This window comes from Pteropus vampyrus, unplaced genomic scaffold (genome assembly GCF_000151845.1).
Source record: "Pteropus vampyrus isolate Shadow unplaced genomic scaffold, Pvam_2.0 Scaffold148, whole genome shotgun sequence".
Lineage (NCBI taxonomy): Eukaryota > Metazoa > Chordata > Mammalia > Chiroptera > Pteropodidae > Pteropus > Pteropus vampyrus.
Genome location: NW_011888929.1, coordinates 1,926,485 through 1,945,618, shown reverse-complemented (window position 1 = coordinate 1,945,618; position 19,134 = coordinate 1,926,485). Strand labels below are relative to the sequence as shown.

Here is a 19,134-nt window from a genome sequence, read left to right as displayed (position 1 = left end):
GTGATTTTTTTTTTAAAGGATATCTCTAGTTTGCTTGCAGAAAAAATTGGAGCATGAAACTAGTTAAATAATGATAGATTTAACTATAGTTGTGGCAGATAGAAAAGAAAAAAAGAAGTGGATATGAGGGAATTTTACAAAAAAAGATTGAAAGAGGCCAATGATAATGTTTAGGGTTCGAGGCGGGATACCCGTCTATCGAAGTTAGGGAGAGGGTGGTGTCAAGGAAGATGTAACATATCAGTAAGTTATACATGATCATGACATTAAAATTTTCAGTTATTGAAATAAAAAATACAAAACGAAAATGTCTTAAATACTGTCATGTATGTGTGACTCACCCACTGAAAATCATGTTTGGAACCTAAATTTCCAACTTAGCATCAAATCATTCTAAGAATTGTGTGTGAAAACACCTTAACATTCTAAACTCGTCTTTCTCTAGTGGACAAGTTTCGATGCTACCTTAGCTCAAACAATACCAACATGACAAAAATAAACATATGACAAGTAAGCTTAGTGCATAGTACAATGAATCAGTAAGATACATATCACTTTCAGTACAATGAATCAGTAAGACACATATCACTAACATACATATCCTTTGTTAGCTTTAAATATTAAGTGTTGTAATTAAGCGTATTGACCAGAATGAGAAATAAAGAAACTCCAGCATATTTGCAGTTATTTAAGTAAATTTTAAGAGTATAATATGGGTATTCTATCACTATTAGAAAAGATTTTAATTTAAATTTAAAATTTTAATTTTAATTTCTATTAAAACACTCAGTGAGAATTTGTGGGTGGCCGATTACATAAAACACAGAAATCAAGACTGGAAGGGTTCAAAATAAGGAAACTGAGGTCAGAAGGATAAAGAATTTACCTAAATGTATTCTTGTTTTTAATCCATTGAGAAACTATGTCAGAAAGGAGATGTGGTTAGAATTTAAGTGAGATATGGAAAGCATCCAGTCCTAGGTAGGGTTAAGTTTTAAGTATACTGAGATTTTTGACAACTTTTTGGTTAAAATTTCTTCTATTTTTGCTGCATTAAAGGCTTACTCTGGTATCAAGATTATGTATCTTGTAAAATTTTTTTGGAGGGGGATGAGATAGGAGTTATAAACTCCTGAGGGATATACTGATTCCTTATATCCTCTTTGTGAATGTTAATGGTCAACCATTTTCTGATCCACAATCAAAATCCAGTGGAAGAGGTTATTCTATGAAAGCTCCAGGGAGGTTCACCCAAAATAAAGTTGTTGGATGAATCTAAACTGATCCAAGTAAAAATCTCAGTCATTTTGGGATTATCTTTTGCTTTATGCCCTTGGTGGCTTGTCTAGCGTATTCCTAATTCTCAAACATTGAGATACTTAAGTGCATACAAAAAAATTTGCTATGATAAAATGGAAATTACTCTCAGCAACTGAAAAGTGGTATGGTAAGTTGAGAAATGCATTAGTTTTAGAATCAGGAGACCTGGTTCTACCTCTATAGCTTCCTTGCCGTGAGGCCTTGTGCAAGCATTCAGGTTTTCTGATGAGGCAGTTTAAGTGGTCCTAAGACAGACCTAGAAAAGTTGGACATATATCAGTTAACTGTGACTTCAAGTGTAAAAAATTATGTGAATTATTGGTTCTCTAGCACTAGATGGCACCTCTGAGTGCAAAAGTAAATAAGTAAGTAAAACATTCCCTTCCATAGTTGGTACTATGGAATAATGTTGAAAATATAAAGAACATCAAATGAAGAAGCATCGAACCATTAGCCTGGCCAGCAAGCTCACATGTCTTTGTCTAGCTCTTCCCTGCTGAATATCAGTTTCCTATCTACAAATTGATATTGAGCTATGTGATCGTCAAGGTTCTCTTAGCACCCATCTCCTTTGGGTACCACCTGAAATGAGGATGCATCCTTAGTTTCAACAATACTGAAGCAACTAATAGCTCACAAGGTAATTTCCTGAACTCCATAACGTACTACTTTCCTGTGACATCTAAACATTTATTGATTTCTATGCCCAGTGACTAACTCCTTTCCCCAGATCTTCTATCAATCTAACAATTAAGTGATTTGATCTTGGTTTGATAGACAAATATGTACAATTCTTATTTATTTTAATTTCTACAGCCCTTAGTGACTGGCAGTTCAAAATAGTATTAATAAATAATTAATCTGTAACTAAAGACCAGTTTCTTTTAGGAACGTTTGCTAGTTGCAGACTGTGGGAAGTCTCAGAGGAATTTTTGTCATTCTCACAGTTACAATGGGATATGAGAACAGCCATTTGAGACAGCTTGGCTAAGGACTGAGGAAAAGAAAACATAAACTACAGTAAAAACGACTTTATCAATTGATAACTGGTTACTTTCTTACTTTCAATAAACATATAAAAAGAGAAAAAAATTATTTGATGTCTTGGTTCCCTAATAGGCATTTGATGGAGTACAACAAAAGGTGATTTGTAAAAGCTATCTGAAAGAGAGATAAGCAGGAACTAAAAAGGGCAGGAAATTGAATGTGTTCTTTTACCTCACCACCTGGTTTCAGATGCGTCTGGAAAGGTCATTCACGTAATTATTACAGTAACTGGTTCAAGGCCTTTTGAACACAGCTGATCTGATTGTGTGTTAATGGCTGCAAAAGCAAGATAAGGAACATGTAAAGTGAAAAAAAAAATCTGTCTGTAACACTATTTGCTTGCAGGATTGTCATAGTAGATGAACTGATGTTGTTTTATAGCATATGGCTTTTTTTATTACTGAATAACCCTAAATTTGCCCTTGTGCACAGGGTCGTTTAAGCATCAGTGACCAAATCTTATATTTTAGTTGTTGGCGGCTATATGGCATAACTGGTGATCTTTCTGGGGTCTGCAAAAGGTCACCTGATGAAATGAAAGATGCCAAAAAACTAGCTAATACAATGTGGTCAGAATTTTCAGGGCCAAGACATGTGAAAGGCATCTGGAGACTTCTATCTGACCAAACCAAGGAAATAACATACCTCTTGTTATAAAAGATTGACCATATTTCTCATGCCTGAATTAAATTCAGTAAACATATTCAGCACCTGCTGCATATAAAAATACTCTAGGGATCCAAAATGTACTACAGTAAAGATGACAGAAATACACATCACCTCAATGCAGGCAGGCTAGATGGAAAAATACGGGTGGTCATTAGTTCCAAAGGTAAGAGATTGGGTCTCAAGTAAAGCAGGTAGGATTTAACAGAGAAATGGCATTTGACCTGTCTTGAAGACTGAATGGGAGTGTGAGGACAGAATACAGTAAGACTTAACATTGTAGACAGGTTCTTGGAAACTGTGACTTTAAGCAAAACTATAATGAAAACAATTTTACTATAGGCTAAACAGGAGTTAAGTTCCCACTTCTGGTCACAAAAACATCACCAAACTTCTAAATATAAATTCCAAACACTTATAATATTAAACACTGAAATAAATGTGAGCTATATGTACATTTAAGAAAGATTAACAAAAGAAAGTAAGATAATTATTTTCCAACCTGTTTATTACGGGTCAGGGTCACGGTGGCCAGAGCCTGTCCCGGCAGCTCAGGACACAGGTGGGACCCATCCTGGATGGGACACCCTTCCTTTTCAAGGTGTGTTCACACCCACACCCACACTCACTCAGACTGGGGCAATGTAGACATGCCAATTTACATCACATGCACATCTTTGGGATGTTGAGGGAAACCGGAGTCTCTGGAGAAACCCGTGCAGACATGGAGAGTATGTACAAACTCCAAACAGACAGCAACCTGGGATGGGAATTAATTTTTTTTTCTCATGAACATTATAACAAAACAATGTTAAATGTTGAATGATACACTTATTTGAGGGCCTGCTGTATTTTAGACTGAAGGAACAGTTACAGGACCACAGAAGGACTGCCAAGAGGGGGCGCTAGAGGGAGACTGCAAGGCTAGAGGAGAGAAAGACACACACTGCTCCCTCTCAGTCTGGTTCTTGTCTGCTTGAGATTCATGTGACTTGAACCTTAACAGTGCACTCTTCCTGAAGCAGCAATGTAATCTAGTTTGAGTTTTTCCAGCTCTTGTAGGACAAGCCCTAGAGATGGAAGCTTCTTCTAGCAGTTACTAACTCTACATACTTGAAAGCTCTCATTTTACTGTCTTACCTAGTTAACAACTTATATACACTAGACTTAAAAACAGTACAACCAGTTGAAAATGTCACCAACTTTCAATTATATACAACATATAAAGAGAATTATTAAACTGAAATATTTATTAGGGTTCTAAGGGATTCTTTACTTGTAACTATAAAGTAAAAATGATGACAACAATGGCAGATTTTCTTTCTCTTGAATTTTCTCTGACCCATGACATAATCTCATGTATCTTCAATAGGCCAAAGTGGGAAATTTCTTTGTATTGTTAAGGTCACACTTTCAAACTATGTCAGAGTGCTGTTCCATTGTATCCACAAACTATGTTTTTACTCTCTTGAAAAGGATGTTTACCTCTGTGTAATCTGTTCTTAAAGGTGTTCAGAGGATTAAATTAATGCAGCCATAGTTGCATGGATAATTTAAAAATATATAAGCTGATACTTTTTCTGTGTTTTTAAAGGAAAATAGCAGAACACAAATAATTTTAGGTTAGAATTTTATGATCTCAATATTATACAAGTTCACTAACCTGCCTAATCTGAAGTTAAGTACAAAGTCAACAGAAAAGCTATAAACTGTAAGTTTTCTTCTAAAGAAACCTCTACTAAATCTCAACTTAGCCAACATCAAATGGTTTCTCATAGGCTGCTGCAGTAGAATACAACGGACATGTACTAGTTACTCCTAGAAATCTCTCTGCAAATAGAATTATAAAATACTGAGTAGAGAATTTATGCATAAAGTAATTGTGATATACTGTTTTGGTGTTGGTTAGTTCTGTAAAGATAATTTCCCCAGAAAAAATGGGAAATGCTTAAAGAGTATCCATAGGGAAACAAAGGTGTAAAAAGACTTGGGAAATACAGCAAAGTGTTAAAAATTGGAGTTTACTTACTTTGGAAATAAAAGGCTGTTTTAGACATATGGAAGGTTAGTGTCAAAAGAATGCTCACAAGCTGTTCTCCAGCTTCAACAAGGTGGGGAGGGGGTGATTTTCCAACAGTACTGGATTAAACTAGCAGAATTAGGTTGGGTATAATGTAGAAGTTTTTGACGAAAAAAGTTGTCACAGGAAAAATGTGTTGTCAGCAGAGGCAGTAGGATTCTTTCCCTACACTGCTCTAAGAATATAATAATATCCATTTGCCTTCTAATAATGTAGATGTAATGTTTCCTGAAAGGAGAGTAATGGTCTGGGTCAAAGTTGGAAATAAAAATTTTTTAAATTCTCTTTTGCCTCCGCTCATCAGCCCACTCAGGCAGAATATTAAGAGTAGAAGTCGAGAGGCAGGCCACCTTAATTAGCTGCCTTTGGGTAACTACTTTATTACATAACAATTTTAAGTGGTTGGTGGCATATGCAGGGAGTAGACATGACTTTTCTTGCTCAGCATTCAGCCCAGAGACTTTCGTTAGGAAAAAAGGGGTATCTTTGCTATTTCCCAGGTCTATTTTTAACCAGCGGTCACAGTACTCTTGAAAGGAAATTAGAGACAGTTGTCGAAAGACAAATTCTACCCGTCAAAGGAAACAAACAAATCTTTCCTAAGGGTCAATAAAGAGAAGGTTTTTTTTTTTTTTTTTTCTGGGATTGAAGGTTGTTTTTGTTAAATAGTAAGAATGAATAAATGTGATAATAAGCTTTGAGAATAAAATCAAAAGAAAAGGAGAAATTGTAAGTCTAAGAGAGAAAGATATTGCTAGAGTGAGGCAAGGATGGGAAAAGGTGTGGATAAGAATACAAGTGTAAATTTGGACATAAAATAGAAAAGACGAGAAGGCAAGAGACAGGTGTGGAGTGGATATAGGTGGATTTGTTTGGGAGAATAGGAGTTAGTCAAAAGTCTTTATGCATAAATAAGCTATTATTTATTACCTGTTAACGACAAATAGTTGATTGGCTTAAATAGACACAATATGTCTGAGTTCATTAGTTTCTTCAACAAATATTCCTGAATTCCATCTGTGTGCTACGTGCTGTGGTAGGCACTAGGAATACATAAGTGAAGAATGAAGTCATGATTCCTTTTCTCAGGTGCTGTAAAACTCAACAAAGGGGACTTGCTGGTTATTCTGTTTGCTTCCCTTACTCTCCTCTTCTCCCATGCTCTCTGCCTTGCTTTGTGTACCGCCAACTGCACCTCTGGGCCTACAAGCTGGCTTCTGGCTGTCTTGAGAGCCATCAGAGGAGGTCATAAGAAATGAGGAAAAAGAAGTCAGGATATTAATTTCCTGACCTTTTCCTTGGTCATGCTCTTTTAATGCATATCTTCACAACTATGGTTACCACAGCTCCTGCTGGGTGGCCCATGGCCTATTCCATGTCTTCGCTCTCTCTGGTTCTGATGACACTGTCTCCTCCCCCTTGCTTATTCTGGCTTAGGGGTGAGAATGATATCTTGCTATCACTAGTCTACTAATGCCTCAGTTTCCTTTCTTGGTCCTCTTAACTCTGCTTACAAATCTTTAATTTGTGCCTTTACTAAACTCGTTTGAACCATCTGAGTTGGATCCTGTTTTCAGTTGGATTCCTGACTGATGCAGAGAGAAATTTTTTAAAGTAGAGAAACACAAAAGTAAATAATTTAAAACTGTGGTAAAAGTTATGAAGAAAGAAATACAAGTATTCAGGTAGAGAATGATCAGTGTGAGTTAGAGAAGGTATTCACCGATAGCCTCTTTAGAAGCTGATATTTAAGTGGAGGCTAGAGGATAAGTGGGATCCAACACGAAAAGAATAGAGAACAGTGTTCCTAATAGAGGGAACAGCAAGTGCAAAGGCTAGATAGAAAATAGCTCAATAAGCTCTATGCCAGAATTTGATTATAATACTATATGAGGTACATGTGGTTGAAACACTCCATGTGAACAGAATGAGAGCAAAAATCAGCTTGAGTGGCAAGGTCCTACTTGATATCCAATGACAAATACTAAAGTTCTTGGACAACAAAAGATCCACTAGAGAACCATGTAACTGTTAAAGTGCAAGCGGCTCAGGTGATCTGTGGGAACTAAGTATATGCTCAGGTATTAATTTGAAATTGCTGTCATCACGTTGGGATGCACTGATGATCTTCTCCTGTGATAATGTGCTGTAAAAGCATTAACATAAGTAAAGATGTTATTCTTTGACCTTTTTTACTTTCATCAGAGTGTTGGGTTAGGTAAAAGTAGATCTCTTTATACCTTTTTTTTTTTAATCATAATTGTAACACTTCCCCAAAAGGAAATCAAATGAACAACAGAGACCATCTTGACAGTGTGTGTCTTCTTTATTTTCCTGTTTACTTATTTATTTATTTGGAGTGAAGTGTGGAGAGGGCATAGCAAAGAAGGAATGAAGAAGTTGGAGAAAATAAAGTATTAAAAAAACATATTTTGACTGTTGGATCTTACCTAGAATGAAAGGGACTTTAATGATCAATTTACCAAGCATATTTAAAGATTTCCAAAAGCAAACACATCTAACTTACAAATAAGCTTGCCTGAGAAAATATCTCATATTGTTTTTTACTCCGTAAATCCAGTTCTTTAATTTGTTTTATAGTATGACCTCCTTTTGTTTGTGGCTTTAGTGAAAATACTGGCATTTAAGAATTATTTAACTGCAGGATATACTAAAACCTTTGACATCAAACCAAACCAAAATATATTATTTTTGTATTTGTCAGAATTAAGCTGCTTACTTTAGACGTTCAGGCATATACCTGACACAACAACATGGGCAAATGATGAAAAATACAATTTTTAAGATATTATTTAAACATGTGCATTTAACTATATCTTTGTGTTTAGAAGCCTTCCTCAGTTATCTGTCCAAATACTTCCTCAATGAATTTTAAGTTCTTGAAACATATTTTTACTCACCTTTTAGTTAAAAGAATGACCACATGATTTGTTTTTTGTTTATTATGATCCTGCTTCTACTTAGATTGAAATAGAATTGTACATATGTGCTGTTTCAATCTATCTTGAAATTAGAAAGCATAGTGTTTACTATGTTTGTGCCCTAAACCTTATTTTACTAGCTAAATTTCTCATATTTACTAATATTTTCCTCACCCATACACTAAATCTACCTTAAGCACATTCATACAGCATTTTTTTTTATCTCTAAGTACTTTATAGTTATGCTGCCAGTAGCTCACCACAACTGAAGTAAATGATTAGTAACTCTGACAGAGATGCAGTTATGCAAATTATAATTATAGAGTCTAGAAAGGACTCTGAGGTCTTATCACCCTAAAAACAACAACAACAACAACATTCTGTTTAAAATAAGTCATAATGCTCTAATCAAATATAATCAAAATTCTACTTCTGCCTCTACACCCAATACTCATATTGTAAACATCATTGACAAGTAATTATATATCATGGGATTTAAACTCTCAGAAATAGAATCATTAAGTATAGCAGGCATTAAAGTGTGATATAAATCATCTTTCTGATTTGGGGAATGATTACATGTTGTACATATTGACAGCTGGTGCTATCATGCTATCATTACTTCAGAAGATACTGAAGTAATCTATTGGCTCACTGTAATTATTATCTTTATGATTTTTATACCATTGTCTTATTATATCTTATCAAAATCTATATTCTATACATGAGGAGCAGGTAGCACCTTATCCTTTTATCCTCTTTTTATTAATATAGTTGCTGAACAAAATTTAAGAATACTGAAATTTTAAGATACATAGGCAGAAGTGTAATCCTCTTCCTTTATTTAAAGAAGTTTCCTTTATGTTAAAATAGCAAAACTAAATACATTATTGTTCATAGAAATGATTAGAAAGATAATTATAATTGGTTACTTCATCAATTCCCATTTGCCCTACTTATAAAAAATAAATAGACAAGGATCTTCTGGAAAAATAAAAGCTAGCAAAATAAGTGATTCAAAAATAAGATATGTCACATTTTAATATACAATTGTGTCTAATTATAGAAGAATATGTACTTACTTGCCGAGTGCAAAGCACTCCATCTTAACAGTTGTTCCCTTAGCAGCTGTAACTGTGAGAGGAAAATGGACCTCAATTTTTGGCTCGTATTCTCCCATCGCACCTGGGAAATAAAGAATAGCCTTTAAGCATAAAACGAATGTCACAGTTTCTTTTCAATCCTGTGATTGGTTACATTGAAAAGCACTGTGGTTTGGTAATGTCTGTTTGATGACTGCTAAATTTTTGATGCATTGAAATAAAGAGTACACTTAGATTCAATCATTATGATGAAATTCTTATCTTTCCTTAAGGATTGGATTTTATATGTTCTCATCTTTAAAAAAATATTTTTTTAAATTAAATTCATTGGGGTGACATTGATTGATAAAAATCATAGGTTTTAAGTATACAGTTCAATTCTACATCATGTGTGTATTGTACTGTGTGTTCACCGCCCAAAGTTAAATTTCCTTCTGTCACCATATATTTGATCCCCTTTACCCATATTTATCTCCCTTTTCCCCCTCCTGCCCTCTGGTAACTACTAAACTATTATCCATGTCCATGAGGCTCTGCATAAGTAATAAGTGTTGGAGAGGTTGTGGGGAAAAGGAACTCTTATATACTGCTGGTGGGAATGTAAAATGTTCATAACTTCTAAAATACTAATTATTTAAAGTGTTAATCAATGTTGATAGTTTAGGTATTGATTATATTACAGAGGAAATAAATATCTATGAGCATTTCTCATGGTAAATGATTGTCGATTTTTAAAAAAATAAGTAAAGGTATCCAAATTTTAGCAGTACCAAATAAATGAATACTTATTTACTAAGTCAACATACATTTATTGAACATCTATAATATGCAAGCATTTTGCTAGGCATTGTGGGCATTATAAAGATAAATCAGCCATGGATTGTGTGCTCAAGCTCTTGACAAGTGTATTCTTAAAAAGAAACAAAAAATACTCAAAATAATTGTAAAATTATCAAAACTATATATCAAAATAATTTTAATGCAAGATAGAAAGTGATAAGTGCCATGAACGAGGTATTCTTAAAGCATTTGAGGGGATTATAAGAATGGTTATAAGAATGCAGAATATATAAGAATACAGCAATACAGGAAAAGATAGGAAAGAAAGTAAATGGAACTGTAGGAATAAAGATAGAGAGATGGGAAATCACCAGAAATAAAAATACCAGTTTTTCTGGCACATTGAAATGTGAAGGGAAATAATCTAGGCACTTTGGGAAATATAAAGAAAGTTTAAAAATAGAGAGACTTGATCATCAAAGTAAAACATTCAAACTTTAATCTGTAAATAATCAGGAGTCACAGGAGTTTTGAATAGAGGACTGACATTTTGCTGATACATATATAAAATGAAAGCTGATGACTTTCATTTTAGAAGTATTTAGTTGAATACCTATAAGATATTCAGAAGGAGGGATCTGACTAGATAATGCAATGAAAGAAGGAAGCTCAGGATAAGTTCTGGACAAGTTATATATACACTTAGATGGCAGTCAAAGCCATGAGATTGGATAGGATTTTCACCTATCAGAAAATAGTGCACTAGCTGAGGCCAGGTGAATTCCAGTGCCTAGTGCCCTCAGGCAGCCCTGGAGCTAATTTCTTCCCAAAAAATAATTTTTAGGAAATCCTTATGTGTAAAGTACCATAGACAACACAGTTATGAGTTAGCACAGAACAGATGCTTTTCTGAGGATTTTGTGTGGGTTTTGGGGGGTGTCTTTGTTTATAGACATATTTGCACATATAGCTCTGTGTGTAATTCTTTGTGTGTGTGGGATGAAAGAGGAGAGAAAGAAACTCAGGCAGAGTAAGATAAATGCTCTAAAATATGCAGGCAAGATACACTGGACATGCAAAAGCAGAAAAGGTTACCTTTGGCAAAAAAACCCCCAAAACTTTTATGCATTCATAATTAATTATTTTATTTATTCATTCCTTCATTATCGATTTGAGATGGGCCTTGAAGGAAGAATGTGGATGACTTCAGATGGAAAGTGTTTAAATTCACCGAGGACAGAAAGATTATGTTTTTTTTTAATTTTTTTAATTTTTTTATTTTTTCTGAAAAGCAGCCAGAGAAAATATCATTGATGTTTTCTCATCAAAGAGATTAGGCTTCTGGATCTGGCTCTGCTAATGACTAGACTGTACCATCTCTGACAGGTCAGTGACCTGTGTCTCATTTTTCTAAACCGAGGGAATAGAGAGAATTTATCATTAATGTAATGTTCTGTCCTAACAGGTTAATTCCCTCAATTTTTTCCCAGTTTTATGTTCACTGCATGCCAAGAGCCTGATATACAGTAAGTGAACTGAGTGATTAGTACTATCATTTCATTCATAACAGATGGTTAAGCACTTCTCTATCTCTTTCTAATGTTTTCTCTCTATTTCTTTTTTTCATATCCTCCTTCTGCTCTACCACAACATTTTCCAAATTCTTTTCTTTTATTTCCTCCTGTCTTCTTTTTTTCCTGTGTCTCTCTTTCATAGCAGGGTTTGGTGTGCTAGTGATATCTCTCTGAGTGTATCCAATGATGAGAAGTTTATCTTTAACATCCTCATACTAGTTAAGCCCCCATATGAAGACTCCCAGACATCCTGTCCAGTGGCTACCTTTGACTACCCATCTGAAGCAGTCCCTAAAGTCAGCTTCTAATCTCTTCATCGGATCTCAACATTCATTCTGTAATATTCTTGTTCCTTGTCTGCCTGTTAAACTGATGATTTAATAATACATGATTTATCACGATGCTTTTTAAACTTAATACTGTTACTTGCACAAATCCCTGTGAGTGCTGGCAGTTGCTGAATACTGTCAAATGTTGTAGAAGGGCAGTAAAAGTAAGGTTGAATTTAGAAAACATTTTTTTAATTAAAATTATCAGGGTGACATTGGTTAATAAAATCAAATAGGTTTCAAGTGTACAATTCAATACTAACGTCATATGTATATTGCATTGTGTGTTCACCATCCAAAGTTAAATTTCCTTCTGTCACAAAATATTTAACCCCTATACCCTTATCTGCCTCGCCCATAGAAGATATTTTTATGTAATCATTTTTAGTAAATTGTTTAAAGAGGTCTCAGAATAAAGGGACCTGAACCTCTAAAGCTCCAGTAATTTGTTTCGATTCATTTTTCTATTCTAAATAAAAATTCCCTTGAGAATCGACTTTTATATTAATGCTTTTGTATACTTTTAATTAAAGAGAGTCTCATAATTATACATCTCAGGCTCTTCAAAACCTGGATCTGTGTCTTTATATTACCAAGATATTACTGATATTATTGGCTAATAGGAGCCAAATCCATGTATTCTCTCTTCTCTTCTGGATAATGTTTGTGATTGCAAAGAAGACATTCTTTATAGCTTTAATCCTTAAGAACGACTTAAAGGATAGCCACTCCTGGTAGTATCTGTGAAGTAATTTTGTCCAGGTTGTGCCTTTTGGTGTTCTTCAAATAATTCCTATCTGGCCAAAGATAGTGTTAAGCCTTATTCCAGGGTCCAAGAAATTTGCTAATTTCTGAACTAGATATTAAAAACAAAATTAAAAGTTTTGAATAAGAGGCTTCAAATTATATTACCTAATTTTGAGCTGCACAGTAAGAAATAACTAGTTCTCTTTAATTTTACTTTGATAGTTATGATATAAGGACAGATGAGAGATGTCTCACTTTTTAATAATTGATTACATTCAGGAATTAAGTTTTGCTTTGTTTCATGGGATAATTAGATTAGAAATAAAGTTTTCTTTAGCTTAATTTCTTCTTCCTTTTAAAGATGAAAGAGCTAAGAGTCAAAGGAATCATGTAAGTGGCCCAAGGTCATGTAGAAAGCTGTTGGTGGAAATAGGGCAAATATAAGAGTTTTCTGACCTTAACTCCATAGCTATTTTCTTGACATCACTCCGTTGGGGGATTTCAATCACAGAGTATAACAGTCCAGACATACCACATATACTACATCAATCATTGATTATCTAGCCTGGCTACTTGGTTTATTTCAGCTACAATTTTTAATATCTCAAGTCATATGCAGCTTAGCTTTAGTTTCTTTTGTTGGGTATAGTTTGCTAATGAAAGGAAAAAGAAACAATCCTATAAGATACAGAGTTAAAGATAAGATTATTAGGCTTATTTCTTCAGTCAGCATATCTCTTATTTCTTGATAGCCCTTAGTATCAAGGTAAATATGCTCAAGAAACATTATACCGTATTTTCATCTCTTTTCTCACATCTGTATCTTTCAGATTAGTTGGTTGCCCTACTTTGGGATTACATGCCATTAGAAAATGATCCCAAATTACCCTAATTCCTAATAAACAGAAGCCTTCCAGCTGAGAGCACATTAGTCCCCTTCTATGTCTTCATGGTTGTTGGTTTTCTTATTTATTCCAATTACTTACAAAGAACCAAGGTGCTTTTCCGTAAGTGGAAATTTAGAGCAGTGTTTCTCCAAGTGTATTGCAGAACGGAGAGCCAATGACCTCAGAAAAATCTGAAAACCTTACTAAAATTTTGTGCTACTGGGTTCAACTCCAAGCCTAATAGTAAATAATGTTTGAAGATGGGGGTATAGACTCTGTATTTTAATAGTTTCTCTAAGTGATTTTATGTACATTAAAGAAATTCAAAGTTGGACCTATACTGATTTTTATTTTTATCATATTATTTGCCATTTTTAGGATTAGAGTATAGCAGACTAAAATGCCTGATAAAATGGTACACAGAGGGTCTATAATCATATTGCATTTATTAGTGACTTGCCCTAACAGTAGGGCAAATTATATTCAATTTGTATGTACTAATACTCACATCAGTGCTGTTTCCCCTCCCCCCCCAATTGTCTAGTAATCAGTTCTGATTGGTCAGTGTCCATGTGATAACAAATATTTCAAGTGACATTTCTGTCTGATACGCATAGTAATAGTCATTTCATAGTATGGTCAATAATTTATATCCAGTAAATCTTAAAAATTTGAATTAAAAATTGGTTAAAAAGGTTTGGCTGATCATTTTTTATGTCCAAATAATGAGTATTTACATGTTTGTCTTCAACATTTTTATCAATTGTATTCAACATCTGTTTCTTGTATTCCAAAAATAGCTATTATATTCTGAGTATTTCTTTTTGAGAAATGCTTCTTCCATCTTTTCTAACCATGTGAGTTGAATGGGAACTACTGTCTTCCTATAAGTTCACCTTTCTGGCTGTAGTTATTAACTTTTTATGGGCATCAGACCCGAGCTTGGCCAGTTAGATAACCCCATTGCCTGTACACAGTGTTTGATTCATTCATGAGCAGTTGAGGCTGGATATTTGAACTAGAGATCAGGAATCTAAATCTCAGTTGCTTCTTGGTGGCCAAAAAGAGACTGCATGTTCGAGAGACAGTGAAGCTTCCACTGGTAGAAGGGGTTAATCTGCCATCAAAAAGAATTAAGCCAATGTAGATAGAAGAGGGCTGGAAAGAGAGAGTTCTGGTGGCATGTCAGTTCTACTTGAGATTTGATTTCTTGCCATTTTCTCTTTTAAATAAAGTGAATTTTTTATTTGCTTAAGTTATTTCAATTTGGGTTTCTCAGTTGCAGCCAAAAGATTTCTGACTGATACCTCATTGAGCTCAGCATAACCAGTGGTGACACAACATCAGGTTGTATCACATAACCTATCTGGATTTTGAGTCTATCATATTCTAAATTAGGCAAAGGACAAGATGGAGTGGTGATGGAATAGAGGACAAGACAAAACAATATATATATGATTTCTTCTATTTTTAAACATCATACATTATGGTAGAGAATGTAAATCCTAACAGAGGATGTAACATATTATATATTTCCTAATAAAAGAGGATTAATGAAATAAAAAAGTACAGATAAAATATTATGAAAGTTGAGAGGAACAGAGATTACTGACTAGTAAAATTGAGAAAAATGGGGGAAGTGCTTTAAGTCCATTGTGACAGTGGGACTGTAATTAAAGATATGATGGTGGAGGTTTAGTGACTCTCAGGGAGAAGGCAGTGTTAGTAAAGACATGGAAGTGAGACTATCTAAAATTTTATCAGAAATTTAATTTTATTACATTGAACATGAAAGAGTAGTAAGAGAAATTTCAAATATAAGCAGGAACTAGATGATAAATAACATCTAGGAATATTATGTTTTATTATTCACTTATTAAGATGCCTCAGTAGTAGCTTGATAAATTTGCATTAACACTCATTTGGAAAAATAACTTCAACAATCAATAGGCATCTGATTTTCTTTAAAGATAGTACCTGGAGTTAATATTATACATACACATTGTTATCAATGATTATATATTCATAAATTGAACGCAATAAATGTAATGAAGCTATACCAAGGATAAGCATCACAATGAGGGACCTATGAACTGAACTAAAGTTTGCATTATATGATTTGCCCATTAAAATGCATTGAAATTATTTAATAAAATGTCTTGGGGACTTTTTTGTTTATTTCACCAGAAATATATGTCATCTCAGAGTTCTCTACATTATTTTTATTTTATAGTTCTTAATTTTCATATATGTTTCATTTGTAATTGTTACTTTTTTTTTACTGTCTTTAGGAATTTGATTATAAATATATATTTATTATGTCTTGTAAGCCCCCTGCTAAGGAAATAAAAACTCAACTAAATAATAACAATAAATATTGATGATAATAAAAATAAATGAAAGAGAAAATGAAAGGGAAAAAGATAATGACTAAATTGTTTACTTTAAGCCTGCAGATATTGCACTATATGTGGAACATGTCATCCTTTCAGACATAACCTGTGATTTTGTAGATAAATGATGCAAATCCTAACTCTAGCCCTGGCTCTGTTGAAACATTGAGGCAGTCACAGAACCTCTCTGGATCTTTTTCTTGTGTATAATAAGAAAACTAATGTCACTGAGGGTTTAGAAGTCTAGTGGTATGATGGTAGGGAATATATATTGCACATTAATATATTTATTTTTACTTACCATATTCAAATAAATTAAAAAATTATAGTCTTTAAAAATTTTAATTATTTAGAAAAGTATCCAGGTGCCTTCTTTTTAATTCCCTAATAATTTAATTCCCTGATAATTAACAAATTCACAAGCCTAGACAGATAGACAACATATTGTTTTCTCATTTCAAAAAGTGTATATTACCCTGAATCAGTTTCTTGAGGTGAGTCATTGTTATGTAAATAAACAGATTGAAGGATCTCCTGACAAGAGGCATCATCGTAAAATAAATGCACCATTATAAGGATTATTTATCTAGGGAGACTGAAAAGAACTAGAGAAGTTTATTATTAGAAGACGTTTTTCATCATTATTTATATATTCAGAAAATAAGAGAAACCAATAGATTTTTTTCCCATTCCCAAGCATCAAGAATAAATTGACCAAGGGGCTGCCTCACACTATAATTGCTTTCCTCTGATTACTGAATTTTAAGACGTATTATCTTCTGTTTTTGCCACTGTGATAATAGGAAAATATACCCATCTCTTCCACCATTATCTGAGGGCTCATTCCATTTGTATTAATAACTTGGAAAAAAATTTATACAAGTAAAGACTAAAGAAAGTAGCTATATATTTTTGCTGAACAAACATATATGCCCTCTAGCTTAAAACAATAGGCTAGATAAACAAAAAATTTGATAATGAAGGGTTGAATATTCAATTTGAATAAGATGTGGAAAAGTTTTCCTTTTTTAGAGAAGCAAATATGTTTGCCATTTTCATAAATATCTATTCACAAATAAAATTACAGAAACTTCTCTATAAATATACCTACATAACCAAAAACATACATAGTTTTGTAATAAGTCCATTGTAGTCATTTGTTGCATAATGATGTTTTAGACAACGATGGTCCCCATATACAACAGTTGCCCCATAAGATTATAATGGAGCTGAAAAATTACTATCACCTAGTGATGTCATAGCCATTATAATGTCATAGCCCAATACATTACTCATGTGTTTGTGGTGATTCTGGTGTAAATAAATCTACCGCACTGCCAGTCATATAGAAGTATAGCACATACAGTTATGTACAGCATATAATACTTGATAATGATAATAAACTGCTATGTTTCTAATGTGGTTACTATACAATACTTTTTATTGTTATTTTAGAGTGTACTTTTCCTACTTAAAAAAAGTTAACTATAAAGCAGTATGCCATATTATGCTGACAGCAGCCTCAATATATCTTGGGTTGCCTAGTCTCTTGATTGCATCATTTTCTCTTGCATTTGATTTAACCTCATGTTGTTTTACATAGCAACATGCTATACAAACTTGTAATCTAGGAGCAACAGACTATACATACAACCTAGGTCTGTAGTTGGTTATACCATCTAAGTTTGTTTAGGTATAGTCTGTGATGTTCACAAAATGGTGAAATCACCTAAGACTTCAGAACATATACTAGTCAAATGGCATGTAATCGTATTTAAAATATTTAAAAATGGATAATTTGTTTTAACTTAAGTTTTATTTGATTTTTTGAAGGGTGTGTGTTCTTGTCCTATGCATGTGCCTTTAGAATATTAAAAAAGGAAAAGAGAGAAATTTGGTACTTGCTAAAAATTGTGATACTTTTATGAGATGTTTTCAAGACCTATGTGAGTATAACAACAACTGTGTGAGTATTGATTAACTAAGTCCTCATTTCTACAGCCAAGTATCCTTCTATGAAAGCTAGTTTGACTGGGCCCAGTAAGGGCAAAAAACTATACTATCTCAGGAAATTAAATAAAAATATAATGGTTCCAAATGACATATTAATACTTGATTCATTAATTAAACACTTTGAAAATCTCTAAATCATTTTATGGGAATTTTCTACCTTAATCAGTTAATTCTTTTCTATTGTGATTTCATTAGAAACTATATTCTTGATTAGTTCATTCAAATATTTATTTCTACTAGCATATTTTTTTCCATTGAAAAGAGAAAGTAAAAACTATGGTGGACTTTTCTCACATCATTAAACACATTAATCATAAATTGCTAAATCTGTAGTCCTTTCTAGGAGAAACTAAAAGCATTCAGTGAGATACAAAAATCAGATAAAGGTGGCATAAACCTACGTTATGAGGAAGCAGTTCCTACACAAACACACCTACATGGTAGGAAGGATATATTTGAATCGGAGAGAAAGACTAAGTCAATTGGAGAGTAGAAAAGCTGTGTATAATAGCTGAGTCACATTACTGGGAAAGAAATAGAAGGAATAGGTATACACTCCTATTGCTAAGATTCCTAGAACTATTTGGATTCAGCTACCTTCTAGCCTCAGTCCCCATGAAGTCATGCCATATGCCAGACCCTAATCTTGGATTTCTCAAACACCTCCTTTCTTATATCACGTCACATATTTCCTGAAAACAAAAGTCCCTTATTTAGGTTGACTTGAGCAAACAAACTTCTGTCACTTGCAATTACCTATGTTTGCCCACATTGCCTTTCATTTCTAAATTTTTAACATTCTTCAGAGACTGTTTCTTCCAGAAGAGTTTCTTATCCATAGCTGTCTACCTATTCAGACTGTAATTACCAAGAAGTCAAGGGCTTAAAATACCCTTGAGGAAGTAGTTCTGCCAGCTCAGTGGACTGGCTGCCTGGTTGCATAACTCTGGGGAAAAATGTGACAAATGGGTTGTTTTAAATTATTGTTGAAAGTTTATTTTTATATTTTAATCTGCACAGATTGTTTTCTAACTTAGTTTTGTTATTGAGAATGCAGGCATTCCTGCTATTAGCACTCAATTTGAAATGCTAAACATACCAGGAACTGCCCTGGTTTGCTCTGTAAACAATCCACATATTTTATTTTATAAACTCTTCTTGATTTCAAAAGCTCTATGAATAATGTGGTTCAAAAGATACATGTTTCCAGAGGGGGAATATAAATTATCACAGCCTCATCACAGGACTTTATG

General features: G+C 33.6%; 1 protein-coding gene across 1 annotated transcript in view; it reads right to left on the bottom strand.

Moving 5' to 3' along the window:
• CNTN5 (contactin 5) overlaps positions 1-19,134 on the bottom strand; it is a 508,562-nt gene that overhangs the window by 312,129 nt on the left and 177,299 nt on the right. Inside the window, exon 7 of the mRNA XM_011369440.1 lies at positions 9,138-9,240. Within this exon, the coding sequence (XP_011367742.1) occupies positions 9,138-9,240 (103 nt within the window). The remainder of the gene's footprint in view (positions 1-9,137; positions 9,241-19,134) is intronic.